Genomic DNA, 19,268 nt, shown 5'->3' on the forward strand with positions numbered 1-19,268 from the left:
GTGCCTATCAAGATTCAGTGTAAATATAAAAAGGAGGAGAGAGCAAGGTTGTGAAAGATGAATGAATGAATGAATGCATGCATGATGAACACACGAATGAATGAATAAACGCGATATGCTTCTGAACAGCTTTGAGATGGAGTGAGTTTTGCTTTCTCTCTTTTACACTTTGCTACTATCTGAAATGTTACTGCTTTAATTTTATTATTAAGGACAATTACTATTTTCATTTTGAGAAGTAAAGTGGACTATGAAATGTTTGGTGTGCTTATTAAGATTTAGGTTTTACCTGATTTTTTTAATTTTTCTAGAATATATTTATACATTTGATAGCACTGGACATCTTACCTTGGGCTTATCACTGAGGAAAATGCAGACATAAACCATGGTCATACTCATCTATAAAATATAAACAATTAGTTGACAGAGGGTATTTAAGGGATTCTGAGACTGTTTTCAAGAGAGATTTAGCAAGATAGAATTAAACCAAAAGAAAATATTATCGATCAGTGATAATCATCTGTATTTTAAATCAAAAGTGCTCAAATAAAAGCAGATGCCAGAATTTTTATTTTAACCCAAACTGCTTAGAAAGTTCGGTCATGCCTGGAGATAGTATTTCTTCAGTTGCTCCTAAGTTTTCCATGTAACTCTTGAGTTTCATGCTTTCTGAAACAATGTATTTTATGGTGCCACTGAGTGCTTGAAGGAGAGTGAGATGGAGAAATTAATTTAAATTTTTATTTCTGATGTTTTCTTCTCTTTTTCCCTTTTACCCACAGAACGTTTACACAGTCAGCTTCCCAAAGCCTGGTTTCGTAGAGCTGTCCCCTGTACCGATTGATGTAGGCACAGAAATCAACCTGTCCTTCAGCACCAAGAATGAGTCTGGGATCATTCTCTTGGGAAGTGGAGGGACGCCAGTACAACCTCGTAGGAAACGAAGGCAAACTGGACAGGTACTCTCAGACCTAGTTAACAATGCATTTTCCCTAGTTCTTATATAAAACAGTTATTTTATAAGGAGACGTGTGAGACATTTAGGTTTTGGAATGGTCTTTATTTAATTTTTAATTATTAAAAAAAAACCTTTTAACATTTATTTTTGAGAGACAGAGAGACAGATCATGAGCATGAGAGGGGCAGAAAGAAAGGAAGACACAGAATCTGAAGGAGGCTTCAGGCTCTGAGCTGTCAGCACAGAGCCTGACACAGGGCTCAAACTCACAAACCATGAGATCGTGCCCCGGGCCGAAGTCTGACGCTTAACCGACTGAGCCACCCAGGTGCCCCTATAAATTGTCTTTATACATTTAGATTTGCACTGTTTGTTTCTCCTATCATCTTTCTTAGGACAGTTATATCCATTATGATTTTCCTTGTGGGTCAGTCCTAGGTGCGGTCACGCTTGTATTTGCACCTATATTCTGTATGGGTTTAGCATATGAGTATATAAAGAGAGAAAGCTTAAAATATATTCTAATTACAATCATATTCTCTTGTCTCAAAATCCAATTCCTTATCTGGATATCTGTAGATATCCAGCTAGGATACCTTAAATTCAAATTTAAATTGCTTCTAGGATCAATTTCCCAGTTTGACTAGCCAACATGATGCAGTCTGTTGAAGCCTAACCCACTCCACCCTCTCTGGACACAGAGAAGGCAGGGAATGGACCTGGGATAGAGAATGTTAATAGAGCACAACCAACACAAGCATGGACAGTAGTCTATGCTCAATTTCACTCATGACATGAACTTAAAGCCTACATAGTGTCTGCATTATAAGGTGTGAACTTCAATTTTCATAGCCCATAGCCATTTGATTGTTAAAAGCTGTCTCTTAGGCACCATAACTCTTTACTGCCGTGGTATTTCTCCAGTACTTTCAATCTAATGTTTTTAAATGTATATATTTTTTCCACATGATCTTGTTTTTCTCAGTGAAAGAGTTCATAGGAATTACCTAGTCTGCCATCACCAAAGAATGGAATGCTTTACAAATATGTCCTTAAATATGCATGCATTCTTATAAACCAGGTTGTGTTGTTTGTGATTTTATGTTTTTTAAAAAATAATTTAAAATTGGGTAACCAGTAATACGGTGGACCCTTGAACAAAATGGGAGGTCAGGACATTGCTCCCCTCCACACAATCAAAAATCCACATATAACTCCTGATTCCCCAACAACTTAACTACAAATATCCTACCATTGGCCAGAAGCCTTACCTATAACATAATCATTCGATAAACACATATTGTATATTATATGTATTATGCAATGTATTATATACACTGTATTCTGAAAGTAAGCTAGAGAAAAGAAAATGTTATTAACATCATAAGGAAGAGAAATACATGTATACTACTATATTGCATTTATCTAAAAAAATCTGCATATAAGTGGATCCACATAGTTGAAACCCATGTTATCCAAAATACTATATAATAAATCTTATTCTTCTCCCTAAGAAAAATAAATACCAAACAAAATAAATTCAAAGATGTATAACCATGAGTAACTTCAGTTATCTCAGGAATACAAGAGTATTTTAATATCAGAAAATCTAAAAATTATATAATCATCTCAATAGATGCAGTGAAATCATTTGGTAACATTTAATACCTATTCCTGATTTAAAAAATAATAATAATATAGATGAATATTAGAAACTGAAGAGAAATGAAAAAAATGCACTACATACTGTATGATGCCATTTTTATAGATTTCTAATATAAGTAACACTAAACAGGCAACTGGCTGGCTCAGTTGGTAGAGCGTGCAACTCTTGACCTTGGGAATGTCAGAGCTCCACATTGGATATAGAAATTACTTAAATATAAAATCTTAAAAAAAAAAAAGTGGGGCATCTTGGTGGCTCTGTCAGTTAAGCATCCTACTTCGGCTCAGGTCATGGTCTCACAGTTCATGAGTTCAAGCCCCACATCGAGATCTGTGCTGTCAGTGCAGAGCCGGCTTCAGATCCTCTGTCCCCCTCTCTCTTTGCCCCTCGCCTGTCCACACACAACAAAAATAAATAAAATACACATAAAACCACATACTGTTTACAGATATATGTGTGAATTTTCAAAGATAAGGTTTAAAAAGCAAGGGAATGATAAACATGAATTCCATGTTGTGGTTACCTCTAAGATAGTGAACCTGGGGGATGGTGTTGGGAGGAAACTCACAGAAGATGCTATCATACTGTTTCTTAAATTGGGTGTAGATTTACAGGTATCCATTTAATTGTACAGTTGTGAACATAGCTTCATTATCTACATGTCTCATGTTGTGGGTAATGTACCAAATAGTCATAATAAAAATATTTTTTAAAGAATATAGAGGGGAAAGAGTGTTATTTTCTCTCATTTCTTACTGCACATAAGCACTTATATAAATTTCCTCTTAAATTCCTTATCTTTTAATCTTGAAAAATAAAATTATTTTCTTACTATTATGAACGATAAGCTAGTTATAATAAGAGGACCAGATGAAACATTGTGAAGTAGGTTTTTACTAAAGGATATATCTTTCCCAGGTCATTGTCAGATAATTAAGCACCACCTACTGGCTCCAAATTTCTCCCCTTCAAGACTAAATAAATGGACTTAAATCACCAGCCTTCAGGATAGTTCCTAAAATAGAACATGTGCCCATTAGAACAATTAAAATGAGAACATATTAAGTACTATACTACAAAGTAAAGTGGAAATAATATGTTAACATTTCAACATTTTAATGATAATGAATATTCATTTTTTTAATCTCATCGAAGTGCTATTTGAAAGAGGAGACAATGTTAAATAGTTCACGTCTGTTGTAGAACCAATGCTGATTACACTGACATATTTTATTTTCCAAAGCTAACGTTTTGATGCTATAGGGTTATTTGTGATTCTGTTCTGCTAAAGGAGTTTGAGACATCGAACCGTCATTCACCTGAGAAAATTTTAATTGAGCGAGTGGTTTGCAGTTGCCTCTTTGATGGATGGTGAGCACGAGTCCAGGCCCTCTGGACATTGTGCTTTGGACACACAGCTGCCTAGACGATTTAGTAAATCATCAAAAGCATTATGATAGGTGATTGAAACCCTCTCCACCACCGCAGGTGACTCACAGCAGACTGAGTGATCATGGTGCCCTCATGCTCTACAAGAAAGGGAGCACATGTGGCATCAGCTTTGGGGACAAGGAATGCATTCAAGCTCCCTAGGGCTCATAATCTGATCTCAAAACCACACTGGTTGCTATAGTAACAGTAGCAAGAAGAAAGCAGTCATGTTTGTGGATGAAAAATTGTCTTCCTTCTTTCTAAGTGTGGGAGACAAGTTACGTGTTGGTGATAGCAATCTATTCCAGCAGCTCAGAGAACAAATTGCAGTCTAAACACTCAAAATGCCATGAGATTGGGAGTCGGATCTGATTTCCAGAAGCTAGCTGTCCACTTGTGAAGAGGAGGGAGAGGGATTGACACCCTTTGTTTCCTGACGCGTTTTGTGAGTTAGAGACCCGGTGCAAACACAGCTGTTACCTTCAGCATGGCAAATTTGGTTTGCGGAGGGTCCTGTATTCCTACATCTGCTTTCCACATCATCTAACGAGCAAAAGTGGCCAGTGATTAAAAAGCTTTTGCCAGCCACTTTAAATACTCTGAGAAAATATTGAGCCTTAAATTCTCAGGTAAGATCTCAGAGCCAATGAATCTGCAGATCTGTCAGGGAACCTTTAACGCTGTTGTAGTGGAGACCCCTCTTTAATCTTCAACAACCCCTTGATATTGCAGGCCTATTATGCGATATTCCTGAACAAGGGCCGTCTGGAAGTGCATCTCTCCATGGGGACAAGAACAATGAGGAAAATTGTCGTCAAACCAGAGCCGAGTCTGTTTCACGACGGGAGAGAACATTCCGTTCATGTCGAGAGGACTAAAGGGTAACAATAGCCCTAGAGAACTTGTAACTAACATAAACTCCTTGGCTCACATTAGTCTCTGACTGGACCTTCGTATGTGTGGTCATACAAAGCATTGTGAAACTATCAAGTCACTTAATTTCATCTTCTTTACGTTTCATACTTCGGGAACCTCATTTACCTTGGCCCCTAGGAATTCTCGTAGCATTTTTTATTCTGTGCAGTTCTCTGCTCCAGCTTTGGAAAAACCAAATACATCTTCTGAAGCTATAGATAAGAAAAATCCCTCCCTCCGCACCTCTCAAATATTCTCTTCTCAAATAAGGTATGCGCATAGCAAAACACACAGAACAGCTCAGCCGGAACCAGCAGCCTTTGGCAGCTGCTATTTCATTCAGGTTCCAAAGCAGTTATGGCAGCTGCTTAGAAACCTGTCACAGATCCGGACTGTGCAGCAGCTGCAGGACCTACTGAGAGCTGCTAAGTGCACGCCTCATCCCTGTCCCCCACTAAGATGCCCGGGGTCCCTGCAGAGTGGCTTCATGAGGGAACAGAGCTGAGGGAGAGAAGGGAGAAGGCTGCTGTCCAGCCATCAGTGCGTGGAGGCTGCCTCTCTAAGGATCCATGAGAGCACTGCTTCCCAGCCCTGAATCACAAAATTGGCAGTAATAGTGTTGTAAACTCATCTTTCATTTCTCCACGACGCTGCGGCACTTGATATTTCCTTTATTGGGAAAGTCATCTGTAGTTTTCATCAAAATGTTGTATGACAACTCTGGTAATCAGTTTAGAAGGACAATTAGAGAAAAAGAAAACAAGCCCAGAGATTTCAGACCTCCAAACCAGCAAGCCATTTAATTAGACTGAAAACACAGAAAAGAACTGGAAATCAAATGTGAGAAAACCTCAAGACACAGGGAATATTTGTAAATATGACAACAGTATGAAGGTCTAACAAGAGTTCAAGTGAACAGATGCTGTTCTATACAGACCCATATTTTCTAATTATCCTCTTGTGTGGATCACAGTTTAGATACATAATAAAAATGTCGTATCTTCTAAGTAAATGATAAAGCTTTCCTTGGCTTTTTTTTTTTTATTATTATATAGAGCATTGGTTTGTGGCTATGTTGATACTAAGCTTTCTTGCAGAATATCTACTAACTGAGATGTTTAGAAACCATGATTAAGACAAATGAGGGATCAATATTCAGACAAACTAAGAACTTTTACTAGCCTAATAGCCATATATGTCGGTCATGGTCTCTGAGGAGGAATGCAAACTGAATTTTCTCATTTGAATCTCAGCAACCGCTCTGAAATACTACTTTACATGTCTTCTAGACCAGATTTCAGGTTCTTTGCCAAATGCTAGTCCTTCTCATTGTGAGAAGGACTTTGTAACGTCTTTAAACTTTAAAAATTTTCAGCGAAACAAGTGCAGACTTGAGAAATACAGCTGACAAAAAATAATCACCCAGAATATGTTATTCTGTACAGAAAGGATTCTCACATTCCCAAGTGCATTACAATCTTGCACTAAGGTGTCCTTTTAACAGGTGTCTCTTCAAGAAGGGCATTTTATGATGCCAACTTCACAGCTGTTGGCCATTAATCCAACCTTTATTTGATTAAGTTCAGTGTATAGTACATCTCTGAAAACTGGTCATTCGGTTAATTGGCCATATAAACAAACAGTTTTGCCATTCGCTGTTAATTAAAGGATAATGTATTAGACATATTAGTGGGTAGTCACTGAACTCTGTGGCAAAGCAAGAACACATCTGCTACCATAATGTCTCACTCAGCACTCTAAGGTCAAAACATAAGCATCGCCTATCCTTTAAGTAAGTGCCCCAATTAACTGATTAACCAGAGATCACTAATGACCCTAACAACTTCACCCAGAAACATTCTTTAATGCTTCATACTCATTCTGTGACACGCTCTGTGTCAAATACGAGACACAGATTATTTCCTTTGATTGTGCTAAGCGTATGTGAAATCTGCATTAATATCCTTCCATCACAGATGAAGAAATATTAACTAACTTGCCCCAAATCACGTAACTAGTAAATAACAGAGCCAGGATTTAAACCCAGGTGTATATGATTTTCACACCTCTACCTGTGCTTGCCAACTATTTATTCTTACCCTTTTTTGTGACCTCAAAGATTGTATTACTTCATGTTGATTATGATACTCTCATTAATTTGGAAATGCTTGCTTTCTCCTAACACCATCCAGATCATAAATGTCAATTATGACATTGTCTTTCTTAAATGAAAAGCCCCGGATAAAATGTTAATTTTCATACGACCTCACAAAATCATTGGATTTTTACCAAACTGAGAAGCAATCTTTTCAAGATTGTCCTGGCCCTCTTCTCTCTCCCCTGTTATCTCTCTTTATCCTTCCTCTTTCACTCTCTCTCTCCTTTTCTACCCCTTCCTCTGCAAAAATCTCATTTGAGTTACTTTGGTGTCTAATTCCATGGTACTCCAGAGATCTCTCCCTCCTGTGTTTTGCCCTCTTAACCTTCTCTTGGACTCCACTTACATGGCCAGTAGTTCTTCCTAAAGCCCTAAGAGCCTGGAGTAGATGCATAAGCAAGTGGTTTTCTCCTTTGTGAGAGCATTCTTCAATACAGGTATAGAATTGGGCTAAAGGCCACAAAAGTTAGACCAGATACTTCAGGAATAATCTGGATTTCCAGAATGGGCTCATGATTTGGACACTACAACCCAAATATTTCTTATCATCCAAAATACGTTCAATCAAAATAGAATTGCAGGTTTTGTTTTTCATGTAGATTACAAATGTCAGGGTACTTCCCTTAATATCTTCTATAACCCATTTGGCAGATTGAAAATTGGTATAAGATTGAAAACAAAATCTTATACCAATACTCCAAACAAACAAGAAACAGAATGTAAGTAATAAAATATTCAATTATGAAACTCCAAGAGTCAACTGTTGAACTTGTAAGAAAATACAGCTAACTTATCATAATACGAATAATAATGTTTATTGTAGTGCTTTTTGCACATTGTAGGTCCTTGGTAAAGAGTTATTGAATAAATACTTAAACAACAGGAAAGACACCAGAATCCTAATGGACATATTGGTAATGTTCCCCTTTAAAAAAGAGCTAAATAAATAATCTAGATTTGATGCTTCTAGAATGTAAAATACAAGCAGGATTTAGCTATAGTCTTCTAGCAATGCCCTTATTAAGTAATACAGCTTCAGTGCAATCCCTTAATTAATGTTTTCCATGCTTTAAAGCAGGTATTTTTATCCTCATTTTATAAATGAATGAAATGAGATTGAGCAAGATTAAATAACTGGCCCAGGTCACACAGTAAGCTTCTGCACTAATACTTAATTCCAGTCTGTTCCTCCCGAAAGCTCGTGTTCATTCTGTATCTCTACCCTGCGATCTACTAAGAAAGGACCACTATAATGGTCGTGGGGACAGAACCAGATTAGACAGTCTACATCAGAAACATGAGAGCCTCTGGCTTTTTAAAAATTCTAATCAAGAACAGAGATTTGCTCTCTTAGACAATCTTTAATAGTGGCTTAAACCCCTCATTAAAATTCTTAGGAGCATTGCTATGTCATGTTAGTAAGAGGTTGCTTTTAGCAAAAGGAAAAAAAAAAAGGTGTGTGTGGAAGGGGACTTCTCAGTGAGTCACACATGCCCAGAAGTGAGTGCTTTTCTAAGTCTCATAAAACACCAGCATTCTTAGCAATAATGTTGAACCTCCTGATTTTTGCCAACACACTCTTCCAGAGTCTGGTAAAAAACCAATATGTCATTTCCCCCTATGTTTCCTTTGAAAATAAATCCAACCTGCTCCCTCTACACCCCCTGAACAATGACATTTTGAGCACCAATGAAATCAATTTTTTTTTTTTCATTCTCTTACATCTGAACTGTCTCAAAGTGGACCAATAGCTCAGGGCTATTTCAGAGTGTCTTTGCCCTGGTTTATTATTTCTAGCTCCACATGTGGTTTTTATTCTTTATAAAATCAAGCAAGATGGCCTTTTAGGACTGAGTTCTCCAACTAAGTACTTTGGTTTTCTCCCCAGATATGTAGTAAGTTTTCAGTAATCCATTCATGATCCTCGGGCTAGTGACTAATACTTATGACTAATAGCTCATGCCAACTGTTTGGGACTGAAATTCAAAACCTGCATCTAGAACAAAAGAAAAAAATGCCTTTGGTCTTTGTCATCATCAGAATTTTTTGTCTCCCTTGATTCTTTGCCCCAGGATCCATGGATGGTGAATAAGTAACATGAGGTTCTCAATTAGTAATGTGTGAGTTATCTCTCATAAGCAAATTAGGGAAATTAATGAAACAGTCACTAAGGAAAATTATGGCAAGGAACAATTAGCATGATGTTCTTGCCTGCCTCTTCTATTCAAAAGCCAGCAGCTATGTTCTTTATAAAATGCCCTGTAAGTGTTTGCTGTTGAGTCCTGCAATCCAAACTCTCATGAGCACAGTTTGTCCCCCAGCAAGAAGATAATAGCTAGCACGAACCAAGAAATAAAGAACCAAACAAAATGTGACCCCACGCTGTGCTAAACCCACTGAGCCTTATACGATTAGCTATAACGGCACTGTACAGAAGCCTCAGCTCTATGGGTTTGTGTGTTTGGGGCCAGTGTTGCCAAAGCCAAGGCTAACGTTACAGCTCCACTATTACCTTCTTTCAATCAACTCTCCGAGAGAGCTAATGGAGCAGGGGGAGGCAGAGGGACAGAGCCTGAGAAAAAATATTGTTAGCTTAGTGTAGAATTCCTAATTATCGAATTTTGGCTCACTTAAAAGCTACTGGAGGAAGGGGTGAGGGGTAGCAGGAAAGAGTTTGATTTCCAATTATACTGGATGTTTTGTGTTTTATACTGTGTATTTTCAATGTTTTACTAGCATGTTTACTGTTCAAGTCGATGAAGACAGAAGGCATATGCAAAATCTGACAGTAGAACAGGCAATTGAAGTTAAGAAGCTTTTCGTTGGGGGTGCTCCACCTGAATTTCAACCTCCCCCGCTCAGAAATATTCCTCCTTTTGAAGGCTGTGTATGGAACCTTGTTATAAACTCTGTGTAAGTACTTCTTCTGTTTGTTTGGTTTTTTTAATATGAGGATCCCTGTTGCATCTACACTACACAAAACCATGGCGTGGTGGGGGGAGGGGCGTCCAGAGAAGACCTTCTCATTAGATTTTAAAAATTGCACTGCTGGCCTTTAAAAGGGGGAGGAAGGGGCGCCTGGGTGGCGCAGTCAGTTAAGCGTCCGACTTCAGCCAGGTCACGATCTCGCGGTCCGTGAGTTCGAGCCCCGCGTCGGGCTCTGGGCTGATGGCTCAGAGCCTGGAGCCTGTTTCCGATTCTGTGTCTCCCTCTCTCTCTGCCCCTCCCCCGTTCATGCTCTGTCTCTCTCTGTCCCAAAAATTAAAAAAAATTAAAAAATAATAATAATAAAAATAAAACAAAAAAAATAAAAGGGGGAGGAAAAATTCAATGGTAAGGAAGCAAGACGATAAAAACTAATAGACAGAATTTAATTTTAATCCTATTCCATTAGCCCCATGGACTTTGCACAGCCTGTCTCCTTCAAAAATGCAGACATTGGTCGTTGTGCCCATCAGAAACCCCGTGAGGATGAAGGTAGAGAAATTCCAGCTGAAATAGTTACCCAGCCAGAGCCAGTGCCCACCCCAGCCTTCCCTACACCCACCCCAGTTGTGGCACAGGTGAGTGTTTTTATGCTATTGCTTTCTAATTTTAACCTGTATTCTAGTAGTTTTCAGAGAGAAGATAATTCAGGATATCTCATATGCTCTACTTCTAGAATTAGAGGAAGGGAAACTGGTCTATGAAAACCCGTTCTCCTTACATCTTTCTTGGATTACTTTGATTTATGTATCGTTCTCCTTAAATTTTCCTCCTCGTAAAATGGCATGTGTTTTCAGTTGAAAAGTTAGCATAGAATCAAAGTTATCACAGAATCAAAATAAGATCCACCTATAATACCACCACACAGAGACAACCGTAACAATTTCCAGCCCTTTTTATTTGCATTTTAAGTAGTAAATCTTATATGTACAATTTGGTATTGTTTTTTTTTTTTTTGAAACAGGTAATAATAATTAAATGTCATACAAGTGTATAGGTCTGATTATGACGCTGACAGGCTAGCTCTGGGGACCCAGAAAGGGACCCAAAGGACCAGCCAAGAGGGCCCGTGGCTTCTCGAAGGATGGAAATCAAACGTGAGCCAGTAGGAAGTAAAAGCAGAGTTTCTTGAAGATATGGACAGAGCAGACACATTCAGGGCATCTGGGAGACTCGGAAAGGAGAGGACTATGAGCTTCATCTTTGTTTGGAGTCTGGGGGTTTTCTTTGAGAATTGTGGTCCAGTGTACATGCCTCTCAGACATCCAGGAACAAGTTAGAACAGAGGCCAGGGCCCAGGTATTATTCCTTGGAGCTAGGGAACGTTGGCTTCCATATATCCAGGCTGGGGATCTGGAATGCGCATATAATACCTTCCTCTGGTCATTCTCACCGGGTCCTTCCTTAAATGTTATCTATTCTAAAGAAATCTTGAACTCCTTGTCCCTTACAAATAGGACATACACTCTTTGCATTCTGAACCATGTGTAAAGTGGGGTGGGAGTGCAGGTCCTAGCAAGAATAGAAGCAGGAAAGGGAACAGAAAGATGTTTATGGGGTCCTTCAGTTTCCCTGTTTCAGTTACATACATGTGTGTGGGTGCGACATGCAAAGAGACACAAAAAATATTTCATTTTATGGAGCTGATCATTTCATTGATTACAGTGTGGGTTTCAGTCCTGTATTCCAGTCTACCATGTGTATGAATTTGAGAAAGCTGCTTAGCCATTCTATTCCTCAGTCTTCTCATCTGTACAATGAGTATATTAAGGACACATACGTCTCAGAGTGACTAGGAGGATTAAAAAATAATAATGTTTGTTAAATGTCTCGTATATACGAAACGTTTGATAAATGGCATAATTACTAGACAGTAATGATCGTAATGATTGTTCCTCAGTGCTCACTATGTGCCAGCCACTGCCTAAACAAATTCCATCCAGCATTATACGTGGTTTTCATCATGGCTCTGTAAACTATATATCATCCCATTTGTATCTGAGTTGGCAAGAATGACCTAGCCTCAGTAACCCACCCGCTGACACAGCCAGTAAATGGCAGGATAGGAATTTTAATCCAGTAGGTCTGACGATACAGTCTGGCTCTTCATCACTGCAACACTCTGTCTTTCTAATTCTACTTTGTACTCATTGTGGGCCATTTAGAGTGCTTCCAGTTTTTTGCTATTGGAAACTATATTCTGATGAGTGCCACTGTATGCCAAACTTTCTCATTTATTTTTCTTAAAATAGATTCTTAGATGAATAATTATAAGGTCAAGTGATGAATGTATCTAAGGTTCTCAACACATATCTGAGTTGCTTTTTACAAAGGTTCCACCAATTTACATTCGCATCACCAACGTATCCAAGAGGGTGGATCTCACTATGCTCTTAACAGCGTGTGCATCGTACTTATAGCGCTTGCCAGTTGATGGGTGGAACATGTTGTGTTGAGCACAGATTTTGAAAACTCTTGAACATTTTCTTTTCTTCCTTAGTTTCCATGATGGAACTGGTTGTTTTTGAAACCAGTCTGCTCCTTGTCACTAGAAATATTTTGAGCTTATATCTTCTCTAACATCCCTTCCAGGATTTGAAAACAGTGAAGTCATTTCCTCGTGGTGAGCATAGCATAAGGTGTTGACTTGGCAAATCACTACCCTGTACACCTGAAACTAATGTAATGTTGTGTGTCAATGATACTTCAATTAAAAAACAAAAAGAAAAAACTAGCGAAGTCCTTTTCCCCTAGGGTAAATATTCCATAATCTCAAGCATTCTTCATATGACCTAATTTCTGATTCCCATATTTCCGCCGATCAATTTCTTGACTTTGAAATATCCCTTTCAAAATATGTCACTTAGAATGGACCATATTACTCAAAATGGAATGCCCAGTTGAGGCGACAGCAGTACCTTTCCTTCCTGTGGCCTGTTATCAGATTTTATTAAGGATGCGCCTGAGAATACTTCAATGTTTTAAACCAATGGATCATGCTATTCGTTCATCATCAGGTACCATATTCAGTCAACCACAGTCTTGAGGGTCTTTGTACCACTCATTCTGTTGTGTCAGGTCTCTCAGCCAGCCCATCTTGACTTGGTATGGTTTATTGGTGTAGAAGCCTGCTGGTCCCCAACGATCAACTTCCTTTTCCTTTTCCTTTTCCTTTCCTTTCCTTTCCTTTCCTTTCCTTTCCTTTCCTTTCCTTTCCTTCTTTTCTTTTCTTTTCTTTTCTTTTCTTTTCTTTTCTTTTCTTTTTTTAAAGTTTATTTATTTATTTTGAGAGAGGTGGTGAACACGAGCGGGAGAGAGGGAGAGAGAGAGGATCCCAAGCAGCCTCCACACTGCAAGCACAGAGCCTGACATGGGGCTTGAACCCATGATCGTGAGACCATAACCTGAGCCTAAATCAAGAGTTGGATGCTCAACCAACTGAGCCACTCAGGCTCCCCTCACCTTTCTTTTCTAAATGCCCATGCAGACTTTATTTTTTAGGGAGTCTGAAGCATTTCCCTCTGTGGTTTCCAGAGATCACGTTTTTTCCCTTTTTCTGAAAATAAAGATACTTTCCCATCTGGGACTAGAGATTTTAACTCATTTAAGTTTTCTTATAACCTTCTGTTCTAATTCCAATTTCCATTTTCTCTCAGCAGTGTATGTTTTAACTTTTCCAAAACAGAACATTCCACTTAGACAAGACAAAAGCAAAAGAGAAGTTGAATGGCAGTCCTGTGGGCTGGCATACAAAGGCTCACGGAATATCAGAGTTGGAAGGGACCTTAAAGATTCTGACTCTTAATTTCCATATGGGGAAACAAAGCCCTAGACCTTACAGGATGGCCTGTGATCACACGTGTTATAGACAGTTGCCACTAAAACCCAGATATCTAAATTCTAACAGCTATTGTCCCTTCTCTTGCACGTTAGAATTATTTATACTGTGTGGTGGTAATTGCATTTTTTAGAATTTCTATCCCTATTGAGTTGTATTTTTATAGTTTCAGATTATGGAACCATGTATATCTTCTAATTTGATTTCTTTCTCTCTTTCTCATTCTTTGTGTGTGTGTGTGAAGAAGGTCTGCTTTTTAAAGGCTACTAAAAGTTTGACATTTATAACAAATTTATAACAAATATTTGTTAAGAGCCTACTAATGCAAAAAATGAATAAGATATCATCATTGCTGGCCAGGGAGAGGGAGAAGGGGAGGGAGAAATACAGAGACAGAGAGGCAGATTTGAGAAATTGGACATTAATATAAATGACAAAGTGAGCAAGTATGTGTGAAGATCAGTCTGGATAAGTGCGGAATGTGGGCTACAAGCACAACCCACTAGCTCTCAAGATTGAAAATTGGAAGCATGGCAGGGGACACCATTAAACTCCATCCAAACAAAATGACTAGTGGTACCCAGAAGTGTAAAAACAGGTCTATAAAATGCAAATGTTAATATGTCATCACAGTCTTAATACATAAAATCTTTCAATTGAAACAACATAAAATGATGATGACATACTTATGACATTGTGTTAAGTGGGGAAAACAGGATATAAAGCCATATATACTGCATAATCACATCTATATCGAAAGATAGAAAAACTCATTAAAAAAACCCTTGCAAGAAATATATCAGATGCTAACAGCAGATGTATTATGGACTAGAGATGATTTTCATCATTTAAACAAACTATTCTTACCTGTGTTTTGTTTTCATAACTCTTTTTAAAAGATAAATTGAAAGCATCGGTTTTCAACGCTGATTCCTGTTCAGTATCCCGTTAGATAGCTGATTTCTGGTCTGGGAAAGAGGGATGTGGTGAGTGGGTCTCCCTAAACCCTCCACTTTGGGGGTCACTGAAGAAGCAGACTGGCCCTTACTCCAGTGATTGGGAACTGGCCACGTCTCCCTTCCCCGCCATAGCCCACCCACTTTTACGCAGTGGACTCTGGTGGGTTACTTGTCCTTTCTGAATGTAAGCTGACCCATTGAAAAATAAGAAGGATAATATCTACCTGCATGGATCCCGAGACAATAAATTATACACTGTATGCAAAGCACCTAGCACAATGCCTGGCTCATAGTAACACTCCATTGTTCTTCTCTGGGAAGAGTTACCCTTTCACACTTTTAGGCAGAGAGCAAGTGCCAGGAAACAAAGTGGGGCAAGTGTTCCATGTTTCAACAATTATAGACTCCAGTAGAAGTTCTCTTATATCTCAAGTCTCACCTCATTTTTCACTTTCACCATCTTCTTTCCTTTTTTAATCAGGAGTTAGATTGTAAGAACGTGTTTAACAATTAAGGCTTGCAACTTAAATCCTGACGTAGGAACTGTCCCCTATTTGTTCTAGCAGAGCCAACAGGAACCATCCCCTATCTTCAGTCCCCTTTTCTTTTTCTTCTCTACACCATCTCATCCCTCCCCACCAACACCTCACATCACGAGGATGACGTTCACTATACTCCAGGGAAGTTTCGGAGTATCCTAAGAAAGCCCAACCCTGTGAAATGGATTAGGTCCGTCCCATCATTAACACATGCTAAAACATCATACATAGATCAGAGAGCATTACATGTGTATTATCCCATTTGATAGTGTGGGAGCCCATCTTCCCTTTGTGCTTCTCTCTCAATCTTTGGCTCATTTAGAGCTGGATAAAACATTTCTACATATTATATTTGTGGAGATTTCTCATGGAAGATGGTGGAGGGTGGGGTTAGATAAGACAGTAGACTTCTATTACCACCTACAGATATATATGGTATTTATACCAAGTCTTTATACCAAGCCTGTGTGGATTTGTATACAATGACTGGCTGTATTTTTTCCTTGAATCTTATTGGAATGTGGAACTTGAAGTTTGAAATGTGAACACTGAGAAGAGTGGTATAAATAGCCGTGAAGAGTCCTGTGTTGTTAAGGGCTCTTGGGGTGTTGGGGGAAAGGGGCGGGCAGAGAAGGAAAGAATAGACCAAAAGAAAACTATTTATCAAGCAGCTTTATTACTACAACTTTAAAAGCTAAGTACAGTCTATGCCAAATGATGAATCAGTTGGATACTGGTATGTCTTTAAAGGGAAAACACACATTATCCGTACTACAAGAAATCTCTATTCGGGTGTTAGTATATAAATATTACTGCAAATGCCCAATACTTTACCAAAAAATCTCATGTGCTGGGTAGTAACATAATTCACTTTCTCAAACAGCTTGAGTAAGGATTTTATATTTCAGAACATTAAAGTCAGTGCCGTTAAAAAGTATCTTCCACTTAGTATTCATCCATAAAAAAAAGCATCACAAAGAAACATCCAACTTCTCAGATGTGATTCTAGCCCACATTTGTTAGAGGGATTACTGACTCATGAAGGGAGAAAATGATGTAGTTTTTATGATCATTCATCATTTGATGCTTTCAAGAACAAAGATGCCAGTTTTGATAAATGCAATTTAAATCTCTGCTCTGCACCAATCTAAAGTCGAGGAATCCTTGCCTACCAATCACATGCTACCCTGAATGCAATAACTCATTTCCAAATGTCAGCCAACAAACAGCAGTTGGAAATGACCACTGATTTATTCTGACCTGAAATGGAATAACTGTGAGGTGAAAAAGTTTTCGCTGTTACTAATCTGCTGCATTGTCCATTGGCCGATGCCCGGCTTTAAGAAACATGGCTTCCTTCAGAATCCTCTCCAACTATGCCACTGCCCTAATCAGCAGGTACGCCACATTTAGACTCCTCACTTAAGTCTTGTCTGCCCACAACTTGTCACCTGCCAAGCAGACACCAGCAAGCAGGCTGCATCCTCCAGATCACATTTTTTCCCCATATGCACATGCAGTACTTTAAAGAGTTCCCACAAGGTGGCAGGATTGTAACATGTTAAGATTGATGAGCCTGTAATTTTTTTTTTTTATTATTATTGTTGCTTTAATAGATTTCAAAGATAAGTGATTCCAAAATGATACAGGTAAAGTATCACATCCATAAAGATGATGCCCTCCCTGAAACTCACATTAGCTTGGAGAAGGAAGATTTGTCTTGCAACCATCATTCTTTAAATTTCCTTAGAATTGCCTCCTTAGAGGACCCTTTCTCTTACCTGTTCTCCTTAGCTTAGATTTCTGTGGGAAGCAGGTTGAAAAATAGGAGCATCTTACTCTTGTGCAAACCACGGGGCACTCTTTGTTCCATCTCACATATTGCCTTTAAAATGTTAGAATTAGGGGTGCCTGGGTGGCTCAGTCGGTTAAGCCTCTCCCTTAGGCTCAGGTTATGATCTCACAGTTCATAAATTCAAGTCCCGCATGGGAGTCTCTGCTGTCAGCTCAGAGCCCGGTTCAGATCCTCTGCCCCTCCCCTCTCTGCTCCTCCCCTGCTTACACGCATGCTCATTCTCTCTCTCTCTCTCTCTCTCTCTCTCTCTCTCTCAAAAATAAATAAAACATTTAAAAATAATAATAATGTTATAAGGGAACAAAAAGACGTTTGAGCAGCCAGAGGAACTGCTCAACCCTCCGAGGGCATCAGGGAGTAGGGGAGGGAGAGTAGCCACAGGCAAACCACTAGGGTCTGCCCCCTCCTGTACGTGCACGTCCCACGTTGGGCCTGGTTTCAGACTCACCCTGGGGAAAGTGAAGCACAGCAGACAAGACCCAGTCCTATTTGTCTTTAACCAAGTGAGATTATAGAGGTCTACACTTGCACCAAAAACATTCCCAGAGTACAGGCTGGAAAATTGTCTTCCAAATGTACATACGTGTAAAAACTTTCCTATACTACATTTCTCAGTCCTCTCCTAACTGCCATTTTATAAAGGAACGTAACACAAGTTTTAGTAAAGAAGTATTCATAGTGTCCATCCTATTGCAAACTGATGATAGAAAACATCGATTTGAGTGTCCCCAACATACAGTGAACTTAGCATATGGTTTTCTACTTGGAGATTATGTAGTAGAGTGACCCGTTATCACTGTCTTCTAGAACATTGGCCAGTCTGAGGAATCTGCCTGCTGCAAAAGTCAAGCCAGAGCCCCTCTGGCTTCACTCTTCCTAAATGTCCAGCGGATGTAACATGTAATGCTTCTTAAAAGAACTCTTACAAAGTCCCTATCCTTTTTGAGTCAAAGGTTTTCCTAAAATAATGTAAGCATGGTCGTTTGCACCTAGAAAATCTGATAGCATGTGAGAGAAAACTGGTCAGCTTAGGACCAGTGTTGGAAAGATCTGTCCAGTTTACCAGCAAGCACGCTTATTGTGGTGTTTGGGCCTCAATGCCCAAAATATATAAAGACAAAAGCTCTCTGTGACCTGTAGCTGCTACCAATGAACACCTAACCTTTAGAATTGCCACTTTGGTCGTTTAAAAAATTATATTATTAAAGTTATGTTATATTGACATTTATATATATAGCAACTAGACGAGTGACCACAATGATTAAGAATAACATAGAAATAACCTGCTGGTGATTTTCTTTACAGCCACACTCATTGTTCCCTAATTCCTCAGCATCCATCAACCTTTTCAGTTTCTCAGTTTTCAGAGCTGAGGAGTTAGAGATGTTTTAGCCAGATTTTGCCCCTAATGGACTCACAGCAGGTAGGATTCGCTTAAGAGATTTCAGGGGAGGACTGCAGACTACTAACGTTTGTGGCATGGGGCCTCTGTGTAGGAAATCTCGCGAGAGGTTAATAAATGATCCCAATTCTATTAATAGCATCATTGCAGGCAGAGACATTAAGCTACCAGAGCCTTTCCATTTGGGCTCTTTTTACAGGCAGTGTAACCAGAAAGGGGCCACCTGTTGATTCCAAGAGAGGCCATTCAGCTGTGTGAATAAATAGCATTTTCCTGTTCTACCCACTGGGTTTTTGCATATCTGTGTGAATTTCTGCCACAGTCTGCTCTTTGTAACTGACCATCTCCTGGGAAGCAAGAAGGGAAATACTTCCATGAAGACCAATTTTATAGCATTTCAAACACTTAAAGCCTTTCACCTGCTGCGGCGGAGTGCTCCGTTTGAGGAAGCTCAAGAGAAAAGAGAGCAAGGCTTTTCCTCATCAAGTAAAAATGTCCTGTGCGCTGATGAGTCATCTCATCTTCTATTTGAGAAGAACATTCTGCATCAAAAGCCTGCCTT

General features: G+C 39.1%; 1 protein-coding gene across 5 annotated transcripts in view; it reads left to right on the plus strand.

Moving 5' to 3' along the window:
• The window catches only part of LAMA2 (laminin subunit alpha 2), a 622,089-nt gene that overhangs the window by 577,198 nt on the left and 25,623 nt on the right, over nt 1-19,268 (plus strand). For all 5 annotated transcript variants that reach the window (XM_086707799.1, XM_086707800.1, XM_086707801.1 and 2 more), the window contains 4 exons: nt 783-959; nt 4,788-4,936; nt 9,865-10,041; nt 10,523-10,691. In XM_086707799.1, the coding sequence (XP_086563925.1) occupies nt 783-959; nt 4,788-4,936; nt 9,865-10,041; nt 10,523-10,691 (672 nt within the window). The remainder of the gene's footprint in view (nt 1-782; nt 960-4,787; nt 4,937-9,864; nt 10,042-10,522; nt 10,692-19,268) is intronic.

Source organism: Puma concolor, chromosome B2 (assembly GCF_028749965.1).
Source record: "Puma concolor isolate L17-30 chromosome B2, mPumCon1.1.hap2, whole genome shotgun sequence".
NCBI lineage: Eukaryota > Metazoa > Chordata > Mammalia > Carnivora > Felidae > Puma > Puma concolor.